Source organism: Glandiceps talaboti, chromosome 7 (assembly GCF_964340395.1).
Source record: "Glandiceps talaboti chromosome 7, keGlaTala1.1, whole genome shotgun sequence".
In the NCBI taxonomy this organism is placed as follows: Eukaryota; Metazoa; Hemichordata; class Enteropneusta; family Spengelidae; genus Glandiceps; species Glandiceps talaboti.
Window position 1 is genome coordinate 19278418 of NC_135555.1, and position 11151 is coordinate 19289568.

An 11151-nucleotide genomic window follows, 5' to 3' on the forward strand; every position below is an offset into this window, starting at 1 on the left:
TGGGTGGATGGATTTATGGATGGATGGATGGATGGATGGATGGATGGATGGATGGATGGATGGAGTGAGGGAGGGAGAGATGGCAGAATGGATGGATGGTAGAATCGATGGATTAATAGATAGATAGATGGATGGATGGATGGATGGATGTATGGATGGATGGAGTGAGGGAGGGAGAGATGGCAGAATGGATGGATGGTAGAATCGATGGATTAATAGATAGATGGATGGATGGATGGATGGATGGAGGGAGGGAGGGAGAGATGGCAGAATGGATGGATGGTAAAATCGATGGATTAATAGATAGATATATAGATGGATGGATGGATGGATGGATGGATGGATTGGAGACCTAGGGATGGATGGAAGAATGAAGATGAGTCAAAGTTTGGATTGATTGATCTTGATTAATACTAAAAGACGGTCCGTTTTCGTTGTATATATCATAGTAGTAAATCATCATTTTCTTCATTTCTGTTGTAATATATTTATTGAATTTTATAACGTTTCTGTTATAAAAAAAGAAGAAGAAAGAAACAGTTCTAGCTTTCACAAAATGTGACCTAGCGCGCGCTCAAGACGCGTGACGGACGGTTAAAGCGCTTGTCGGTTGATTACATGAAGTGTCAGGTGACGTTGTCACATGATCAAAGTTTACATCACGTTCAAAATGGCAGAGTTGAAATCGGAAGAAGTTGTGCAGACGAACAGGTAATCTGAGGCGTTTTATGTGCATAGTACCCTTAGGAGACTTTTGAAGGAAATTGCATGTGTCTGAGCTGTGAATGGTGACGTGATCACGTCATGAAAATCAACAGCAACGTATAAGTTAGCCTTACTTGCGTGGTGTGTAGTGGGAAAAAATGACAACTATCCTGTGTTTGTTTTGAAGAATTTGTCGTCAGAGCAGAGCTATCCGCTGGGTTTGAATCTGAAGATCTCTTTACCCGACGTCTACCTCAATGAGAAATCATGAACCAAAAGTTGTTCATGCAAACGAGTAAACCCCCAACAGTTACAATGATGTAAACATACTGCAACAGTGAAGTTATACAAACTACAAGCATAGGGTAAAGCTCGGAGATCTTCACAATCACATTCAAACTAACTGATATCTCTCCATGCAATAGCATAGCAGACCTTTTGTACAAACAATCGTATCTGTCATGGTGAGTCAGCAAAAAATAAAATGTTAAATTTACACACACACAAAAAACTCACCACAAAAGAATGATAATCCCCACAGTTTAAAATGTAATTAGTCTTTAAATAATCAACTTGACTTTGGACAAACCATTTTTTCAATCCTTTGATTCAGTTTTTTTTTTCATAATTGCACCCAGGTCATCTTGACCTGGTCCGCTTTAACACATTTCTTCTTCAGTGAGTGAGTGAGTGAGTGAGTGAGTGAGTGAGTGAGTGAGTGAGTGAGTGAGTACAACAAGCAAACTCTGAATAACCAATTTTTATTTGTCGATTTTTAAAATGTATACAAAATATATGTATTCATTCATAATACATGTACAGCAGCACATCAAGATGAGCTGAGATAAAGAACAGAGCCAAAAAAAAAAATAAAAAAAAATTACATGTTATAACTTAGCATACTCAAGTGTTTCAAGCTGAGTTTATAAGCTTTTTTATTCAAGTGAAAATAATTAAAATAAAAACCACATTCCAGTATAATGTTAATGTCGATGTATGTCTTCTATAACATTACAATTGTCTTCTGGGATTGTTAAAACAGTTGATTGCATAGTAGGGATTTCCTGAACATTTTTTTGGTGTGTGTATAATAAAATATGTCATCAGATCGTTTATGAGTTGTATCTTAATAGCTGATTTGAGTTCAGTCACTTTGCAAGTAGTGGTTAAATGTGCTTCAGTAAGTACAATACTGCGAGTACTTTTATATACTGTATATACAGAAAAACTACACCCAACTAATTATAAACCTTTTGTCCCTTTAATCACCTATCAAAGTGAAAGACAAACATATAGCCACCACCATACATGAAACTCAAGACTGAGGGAAAAATTACAGTGATCATTTTAAGTTAGTGAATGTGAATTAATTAATAATAATATGCAAGATTTTTTATTTCATAATGCCAAAGTGATGATTTGTCACATGACTATTTATTAACATATTTCATTCCATATAGTGTATGCAGAACATTCAATGCAGTCTTTGCTTTTCTCACTATTTCTTACTTCTTTTTAATTATTGCTTTTATTTGTAAATAATTATTGCTTTTATTTGTTTATAAGTATGTATAGTTTTATGTTTGTGTATGCACCTTTTTCAATATAAAACCTCTAGTGTTGTAAATGTTTATAAATTTTCATCTGAATGACACTTTTATTCTCAGTGGGCTGTGTAACAGATTTAAATGGATACCAACGTCTGCAGCACTACTTGAGGCCGCTGAGAAAAGAATCTTGCAATGTAAGTAAGTGTGTGTGTGTATGTGCTTGTGTGCATGTGTGTGTGTATATGTGTGTGCATGTGTGTGTGTGTGCGTGCATGCCTGCCTGCCTGCATGCATCTGTATACAATAGTGCAGTGCAATCAACTTATTTAAATAAATGTCTCCCACATTTTAGCATGACAAACCTAAGTTAACCATCTTTTCTATTTTCTATTTCTTATTATTGGTATATCATAATGAGATGAAAGATGATTATAAAAATGATGACCACTTTGATTTTAAATCAGGTGGGCAGACTGTCTTTGTCAAGAAGATTTCTGTGTCATTTAGGAACTAAAAGTAAACTGGTGATGACTCTTTGCATGACGGTTTTCCCCTATTAGCCATTCAAGTGCTACAAACCTGACTTGGTGAGCCAGCAAGTCAGGTATAATAAACATTGTTTGCATCTCTAAAGCTGTTTGCAATGTCACTGATAATAGGGTCAATAAAACTGATAACAACTGATAGAATGTTGAACTTAGCTTTGTCTGATATGGTTTACTCCTTGAAAATAATCTTATGCTGTGGACTACACTTTTGAATTACAGTGATCATGGAGAGAGAAAAAAGAGTTGCACAATAACATATGCCACTTGTTCTTTGTTAAAATAAAGATGGTGGGATTTTGACTTGCAAAATGAAAATTAACTAAAACTTTCGGGAATTTGTTTCAGTGTTGAAATGCCCGAAAGTAGTACCAGTAAGCAAGAGAAACATTTACAAATGTGGACGTGGTGTCATGTAAGAGTGCATTTTCACATTTGTAAATATTTGGCAACAAACACTACTTAGTCAAGTTAGTGATAAGAAAGATAAGAAACCCCACTTGCTTGGTTCATAGACCCTCCACCCACCCTGGGTGGAGGGTCTGTTCTTGGTTAATAGGAAAATCCTGTAATTATAGTCTTCATGTACTGAAATAAGGAACTCAGATGTTCAAATTGATATAACATGTCTGTTGTCATTTACTCTTCCAGTTGTCAAAAGCCGATATGAGGCTAGATTTGTACCAATTGTAAGAACCCAGGGAAGAATATGGACGGCAATGTTTCATTCTTCATATTCAAGGAGAACTCCATTTGTGTTTGTCCATGGTTTTGGAGCTGGTCTGGGACTCTGGGCATTGAACATTGACAGCCTGTGCAAACAAAGACCGTTCTATGCGTTCGACTTGCTTGGATTTGGGCGCAGTTCACGGCCGAAATTTCCAGACAACCCAGAAGCTGCTGAAGAGCAGTTTATTGACAGTATAGAAGAATGGAGGAAACAGTTGAAACTGGATAAAATGATATTAGTGGGCCACAGTTTTGGTGGATATCTAGTCAGCAGTTATGCTATGAAATACCCTGAGAGAATTCAGCATCTTGTACTAGTTGATCCATGGGGGTTTCCTGAAAAACCAGCAAACTTTGAATCTAGGGTTCCAGTATGGGTTCGTGCCATTGCAAAATTTGTCATGGGAATAAATGGATCTATTCTATCTGTTTTGAGATTTGCTGGACCATATGGTAAGTTTCATACGCTAGACCAGTGTTACTTCTAAAGGTTTTTGTGCACTTCTACACTATCTATTATCACATAGTCTAATAACTATACATGTGGTGGTTTTCTATGTTCTGTCTATGTTCTCTCTCCTAATGTATAGTCAAATGGACAAATTCTAGCAAAAATCTGGCTAAATCTCCTGCTGGGGAAAATGTGAACAATGCATATATCAGTAGTAATCCATGACATGGTGACGGGCAGGTGTAATTGGGTACTTTGTTCAGTTTACTACAAACTCAACTTCCAGTCTCAAAGTAAGTTGTGTGAATGTACATGTAATAATGTCATCACATTTATAATGTACATTTCAATAGCATTAAACTATTGATGTCAGAGGTAAGAACGGAATGTTATGCTAAAGAAAGCCATTTGACTATATGGTGGTGGAGAGAGCGATCATAGAAAACAACCACACATACAGTTACTAGACAGTTATCACAATGAAATTGTGTCTTTTGTGTAACTTATTACAAAGTGGATATACATGTCATGTATGAATATTTTGAATTCATCAACTTCAAATTTCAAAAGATCAACAAAGTCACTGTAACTCTGCAAATTTTTTTTTTTTTTTTTTTTTTTTTTTTTTTACAGAAATCTGTTGGTCTTGGACCAAAAAACCAAAGTTAATTTCACATACTGTCCTAACATAGATTTAGATGAATGAGAGCAGTGTTACAAAAGATTGTTTTATGGAGTGAGACAATTCAACGTAGCTGCCATTACTAGTATCATCTTTCTATGGAGCCAGACAATACTCTTGTCAGTTTAAATGGTTTCAAATTCCGGCGTGGGTGAATACCACAAGGTATAATATGTACAACTAAGATTGCAATTTAGGGCAAAAGACAAAACACGAGACTGTCCTATAAATGAAACAATTTTTGGCCCTTTCGTCATCAGACTTGTAAACCTTGCAACAAGAAGATATCTTCATTCATCTACATGTACTTATTTTTAAGGGAAAACCATCTAGCAGTGTACTAAGAAGATACAAACTTATGACTGTGTTAATGTTTCTTTTAAAATTTGCATTACTATGGAATCTAGGTCCTGATCTTGTCAAAAGAGGAAGATCAGATCTTCAGGGAAAATTCTCTGAATTATTTGATGATGATACAATCACAAATTATATTTATCACTGTAATGCACAAAGTCCAAGGTGGGTAGCTACAGCATATTCAATCTAAGCACAGACAAGTAACAAGACAGATTGGTAATGGCTATTGTTTGAGGTGTTAATCTGGGGATTAACAGCTTGATCCTTGCCTCCCATATGCTACAAGGGTCTCTTGTGCTGTTGCCAATCTGTCTTGTTACTTGTCTGTGATCTAAGGCCCAGAATAAATGTTGAACTTGATTAGGTACATGACAAATTCAACGCTTAATGCAATTAGTTGCAGCAAATTATATTAAATTTCATAGGCAATTTAAATCAACACCGCCTGTTAAAAATAATGACAGAAGTGTGACTTGCAGTAATCGTCAACCTTCTGTCATGTCAAATCTAATTCAAAAAACACAATTCAGTGCCCCTGTCATGTACAGTCATGTCATCTTCAAAGGTCTGGTGGCAACATCAAAATACATCATTCTCATGTTAAAGTTAATTTTATGTTCTTTCTTCATGCTAAAATAGCACTATATAATGACTTTTCTTTCTTTTACTTTAGAGTCTGCATATCTTGTATGACCTACCATATGATTTGATCCCTTAAGCATGTGGATTGTCATAAGACACCAGACCCTTTAAACTGTTGGTTTTATTAGATTTGACATCTATTCCACACCATATTTAACATTGTATGTGTCAACTTCAAAACAATCAGATTAAGTGCATGAGAAGTTCAACATTTATTCCCGCCCTGATAAGCAATCATTGATATAATATATATCATATTGTTATATATTGTGTTTAGTTTGTATATTGAATTTACCAGTGTTGTGTTTCCATTTATGTATGTAGTGGTGAGAGGGCATTCAAGACGTTAATGATGTCATGGGGATTTGCTAAGAATCCTTTAATAAATCGAATACAAGACATACATAAAGATGTACCTATGACCTTTATATATGGTGCCGATACATATTCCATCATAGATCCTACCATGGGTGAAAAAACTCAGGATATCAGACAGGGTTCTCACGTCAAAGTGCATGTAAGTATATATTGTTGTGAATCTGTAGAAGTGCTGTCATTGAATTTGATGTGCTAGGAGATTTGTATTAAATCTCCAGACTGTGTTGAACCAGTTTTGTTATTCTGTGTATCAGTAGTTTTAGAAACCAAACAATCTCGCTCTCTCTCCATGTATAGTCAAACAGGCAAGTTCTACCAAAAATCTAGCTAAACTTTCCTGTAGGGGAAAGTGCGAACAGCGTATGTCAGTAGTAATCCATCACACACGTTTGTATTAAATTGATTACTTTGTTCAGTTTATACTACAAACTCAACCACCAGTCTTAAAGTAAGTGATCAGTGTGCGAACATGATAACGTCATCATTTTTATATCAACGCTCCAATAGCATTAAACTACCACTGTCGGTGGTAAGAACAGAATGTTGTGCTAGAGAAATCCATTTGACTATATGGTGGAGAAAGGGGTTATAGAAAATGAGCCCAGACGTATAGTTTCTAGACTAGGGGATTAGTGCTGACACAGAATTTTATACTTTTAGGCTACAGATATTTATTAATTCTGAGTTAAGAACTAAGCTCCAGATCCTCTCTGAGTAGATAAGATAAGTAAATGCAGTTAATTATGGTCATAAAGAAGTGAAAAAGCCTGAAACATCAACTTTTCCTAAATTCTTTATTTTGACTTTTAACATCTGTGTGAAATAATTCACCTGTTTTGATTATGTGCAGCATTTGATATTGTGTTTCTCTTCTTTTGCAGTTAATAGAAGAAGCCAGTCACCATGTGTATGCAGATCAACCCAAAGAATTCAACAAATTGTTACGGAATATCTGTGACAATGAGCCTTAAAATTATCTACAGTAACCACTTTATCAAACTTTACATCCATCAGTTCAACTATATATTTATACCATGCACAAGCCAAGTTGAACAAAAAAGTATGGAATTTATACCCTGGTCGTTCTACGTCACGACAACATGCGGTCTATGTCACGACAATTCGAGTCAAAACATTCAAAATTGCCCAATTTTTCTTTGATATTACTGGTGTTGGTATATAATTATGCTATTCTCTAATATTATTCCCTCATTCATCCGGAAAATACTCATGACCTAAGGGGTTTGTCACTACTTGTCTCGCGACTTGTAGTGACAAAAACCCCTTAGGTCACTTATATTTTACTAGGCTGAAAGAAAAAGAAGAAAAATGTTGGGGAGTAACATCTAATTATACGTCACACAAACCAAGTAGTTGTACACATTTTAACAGAAAATACTCTGGTTGTTCTATGTCATGCAGCATACATCTAAGTCATTCATTCTGTTGTGCTTTTTATGAATCAAAAAGTTCAAAATTGCTATGATTTTCCACGTTTTTTGCTTGAATCAAGTTTTCGCTGGTGTTTTTCTCCAAAATTGTTGATCTGTCAGCTGGAAAATTCTCTTCGCATGTTAATCTCTACAGACCATCTATGGATTTTTCCAGACTGTAAGATTGTAAGATACGTTTTGTCACTCTGCCCTCACAAGTGTGCTTTGTTGACCGAAGTGTGATGGCACCCTGTCAATGGAGCCCTACAGAGTAGGGTTTTGCAGACCGAGGTTGTAAAATGTTAGGGCCTGACCTTGGAGGGAACTTTTAGATTCAAATATTATTTCTAAAGCACAACAGAATAGATGACTTAGATGTGTGTTGTATGACACCAACCAGAGTCTAACTCCTGTATTTTCTGTTAAAACCCATTATCATATATCCTATGGAGAAAATACATTAGAAAATATTATGTTGCTTATTTTTGTAGAGAAAATAATAAATCAACATTTCGTGCATCATTGCATTGTAGAGGTAACTGTGGTACCATTGCACTGTAGAGGTAACTGTGGTACCATTGCACTGTAGAGGTAACTGTGGTACCATTGCACCGTAGAGGTAACTGTGGTACCATCGCACTGTAGAGGTAACTGTGGTACCATTGCACTGTAGAGGTAACTGTGGTACCATTGCACTGTAGAGGTAACTGTGGTACCATCGCACTGTAGAGGTAACTGTGGTACCATTGCACTGTAGAGGTAACTGTGGTACCATCGCACTGTAGAGGTAACTGTGGTACCATTGCACCGTAGAGGTAACTGTGGTACCATCGCACTGTAGAGGTAACTGTGGTACCATTGCACTGTAGAGGTAACTGTGGTACCATTGCACTGTAGAGGTAACTGTGGTACCATTGCACTGTAGAGGTAACTGTGGTACCATCGCACTGTAGAGGTAACTGTGGTACCATTGCACTGTAGAGGTAACTGTGGTACCATCGCACTGTAGAGGTAACTGTGGTACCATTGCACTGTAGAGGTAACTGTGGTACCATTGCACTGTAGAGGTAACTGTGGTACCATTGCACTGTAGCGGTAACTGTGGTACCATTGCACTTTAGAGGTAACTGTGGTACCATTGCACTGTAGCGGTAACTGTGGTACCATTGCACTGTAGAGGTAACAGTGGCACCATTGCATTGTAGCGGTAACTGTGGTACCATTGCACCGTAGAGGTAACTGTGGTACCATCGCACTGTAGAGGTAACTGTGGTACCATTGCACTGTAGAGGTAACTGTGGTACCATCGCACTGTAGAGGTAACTGTGGTACCATTGCACTGTAGAGGTAACTGTGGTACCATCGCACTGTAGAGGTAACTGTGGTACCATTGCACTGTAGAGGTAACTGTGGTACCCTTGCACTGTAGAGGTAACTGTGGTACCATCGCACTGTAGAGGTAACTGTGGTACCATTGCACTGTAGCGGTAACTGTGGTACCATTGCACTTTAGAGGTAACTGTGGTTTCATTGCACTGTAGAGGTAACTGTGGTACCATTGCACTGTAGAGGTAACTGTGGTACCATCGCACTGTAGAGGTAACTGTGGTACCATTGCACTGTAGAGGTAACTGTGGTACCATTGCACTGTAGAGGTAACCGTGGTACCATTGCACTGTAGAGGTAACCGTGGTACCATTGCACTTTAGAGGTAACTGTGGTTTCATTGCACTGTAGAGGTAACTGTGGTACCATCGCACTGTAGAGGTAACTGTGGTACCATTGCACTGTAGAGGTAACTGTGGTACCATCGCACTGTAGAGGTAACTGTGGTACCATTGCACTGTAGAGGTAACTGTGGTACCATTGCACTGTAGAGGTAACTGTGGTACCATCGCACTGTAGAGGTAACTGTGGTACCATCGCACTGTAGAGGTAACTGTGGTACCATTGCACTGTAGAGGTAACTGTGGTACCATTGCACTGTAGAGGTAACTGTGGTACCATCGCACTGTAGAGGTAACTGTGGTACCATTGCACTTTAGAGGTAACTGTGGTTTCATTGCACTGTAGAGGTAACTGTGGTACCATCGCACTGTAGAGGTAACTGTGGTACCATTGCATTGTAGAGGTAACTGTGGTACCATTGCACTGTAGCGGTAACTGTGGTACCATTGCACTTTAGAGGTAACTGTGGTTTCATTGCACTGTAGAGGTAACTGTGGTACCATTGCATTGTAGAGGTAACTGTGGTACCATTGCATTGTAGCGGTAACTGTGGTACCATTGCACTGTAGAGGTAACTGTGGTACCATTGCACTGTAGAGGTAACTGTGGTACCATTGCACTGTAGAGGTAACTGTGCTATCATTGCACTGTATAGGTAACTGTGGTACCATTTCACTGTAGAGGTAACTGTGGTACAATTGCATTGTAGGGTAACTGTGGTACAATTGCATCGTACAGGTAACTAGTACCATTGCATTGCATTGTAGACGTAACTGTGGTACCATTGCATTGGAGAGGTATTTAATGATTGTGAGGATTCTGGAACTACTTTTATTCATTGAGAAAGCAATGAAAAAAATTGCACTGTTAGAATGTTTCACCTTTGTGTTAATTTCCAACCAAAGGTTCCCTTGAAAGAGAGACTGGTTAGGTCGTAACCTTGGCTGAAATTCAAAGTGTTGGACTGATACTCGATCATCAACTGATAATATAATATTGAAATATTTATATTGAAAAATTTGTTTTATTACAACCTACATTGTATTAAATAAAGGTTACAACATCATTGTAGTCATAGTTTCAATTTACATTTGTATTACCATTCCAGTATTGTGTGTGTGTGTGTGAGTGTGTATGTATATGTATGTATGTATATATGTATGTATGTATGTATGTATGTATATATACAAGTAATAAATGCCGTCAAGTATGTATGTATGTATGTATGTATGTATGTATGTATGTATTATGTATGTGTGTGTATGTATGTATGTATGTATGTATGTATTATGTATTATGTATTATGTATATATGCATGCCAAAAGAACAAGGATGTTGTAAGTCGTTACTCGGAGCTTCACACTTCCTCAGCGATCATCAGGTGACTGATAAAATTAGGATTGTCAAGGACGTTATACACGTACATTTTTGTGTATATATTGCGTGACAAGATGGTCAGACTAATCCATTCCTTACGGAGGTTTTACTTCTGTAGTTGGCGAGGGAATATTTACTTTCATGGCGACATTTTGAGACATTCAGATTTTTTGTTCAGTATCATGCTCTTTTCAGCATTGATTATATATAGTTTCTCAGTTAAACAGAGATTACAATGTTTCGTCTCATTTGTGTAAGCAGCCGCTTGGGTGATGATATCCCACTTCATATTGTTCTTGTTGGTTTATTTCCTTCAAATTCCAAATTTGTTTGGATAGCTCTGCTCTGTGCTGTGCTGTACTGGGGCCGCTTATGAGTAAATGTGTGTTTGTGTACGTGGTTTGAGAATCGTTGTTTAAATGTGTTCCCTTTTATAGCCCAAAGTACAGTTTTGCGTCGTTGTTATTTGATGTGACTTATGCCTTTTACTAGTATATTACATTGGTTGATAGACAATTGCCGTTGAGCGGACACTGTTTGATAGACAATTGCCGTTGAGCGGACACTGTTTGCA

At 37.4% G+C, this 11151-nt stretch overlaps 1 protein-coding gene across 1 annotated transcript; it reads left to right on the forward strand.

The window, feature by feature from the left end:
• Positions 1 to 664: 664 nt before the first annotated feature.
• LOC144437643 ((Lyso)-N-acylphosphatidylethanolamine lipase-like) lies at positions 665 to 8229 on the forward strand. The gene is made up of 6 exons (XM_078126629.1): positions 665 to 711; positions 2373 to 2449; positions 3452 to 3982; positions 5070 to 5181; positions 5986 to 6178; positions 6921 to 8229. Exons 1-6 carry the CDS (start codon positions 671 to 673, stop codon positions 7008 to 7010), a joined length of 1044 nt encoding a protein of 347 aa, XP_077982755.1. The 5' UTR covers positions 665 to 670; the 3' UTR covers positions 7011 to 8229.
• Positions 8230 to 11151: the final 2922 nt, after the last annotated feature.

What these genes read in the sequence shown, in the direction of transcription:
- LOC144437643 (XM_078126629.1), top strand. Translation starts at nt 671, where the DNA reads ATGGCAGAGTTGAAATCGGAAGAAGTTGTGCAGACGAACAG. An exon ending in GAAGTTGTGCAGACGAACAG is followed by an intron (nt 712 to 2,372) that starts GTAATCTGAGGC and finishes TTTTATTCTCAG; the next exon opens with TGGGCTGTGTAACAGATTTA. An exon ending in TGAGAAAAGAATCTTGCAAT is followed by an intron (nt 2,450 to 3,451) that starts GTAAGTAAGTGT and finishes TTACTCTTCCAG; the next exon opens with TTGTCAAAAGCCGATATGAG.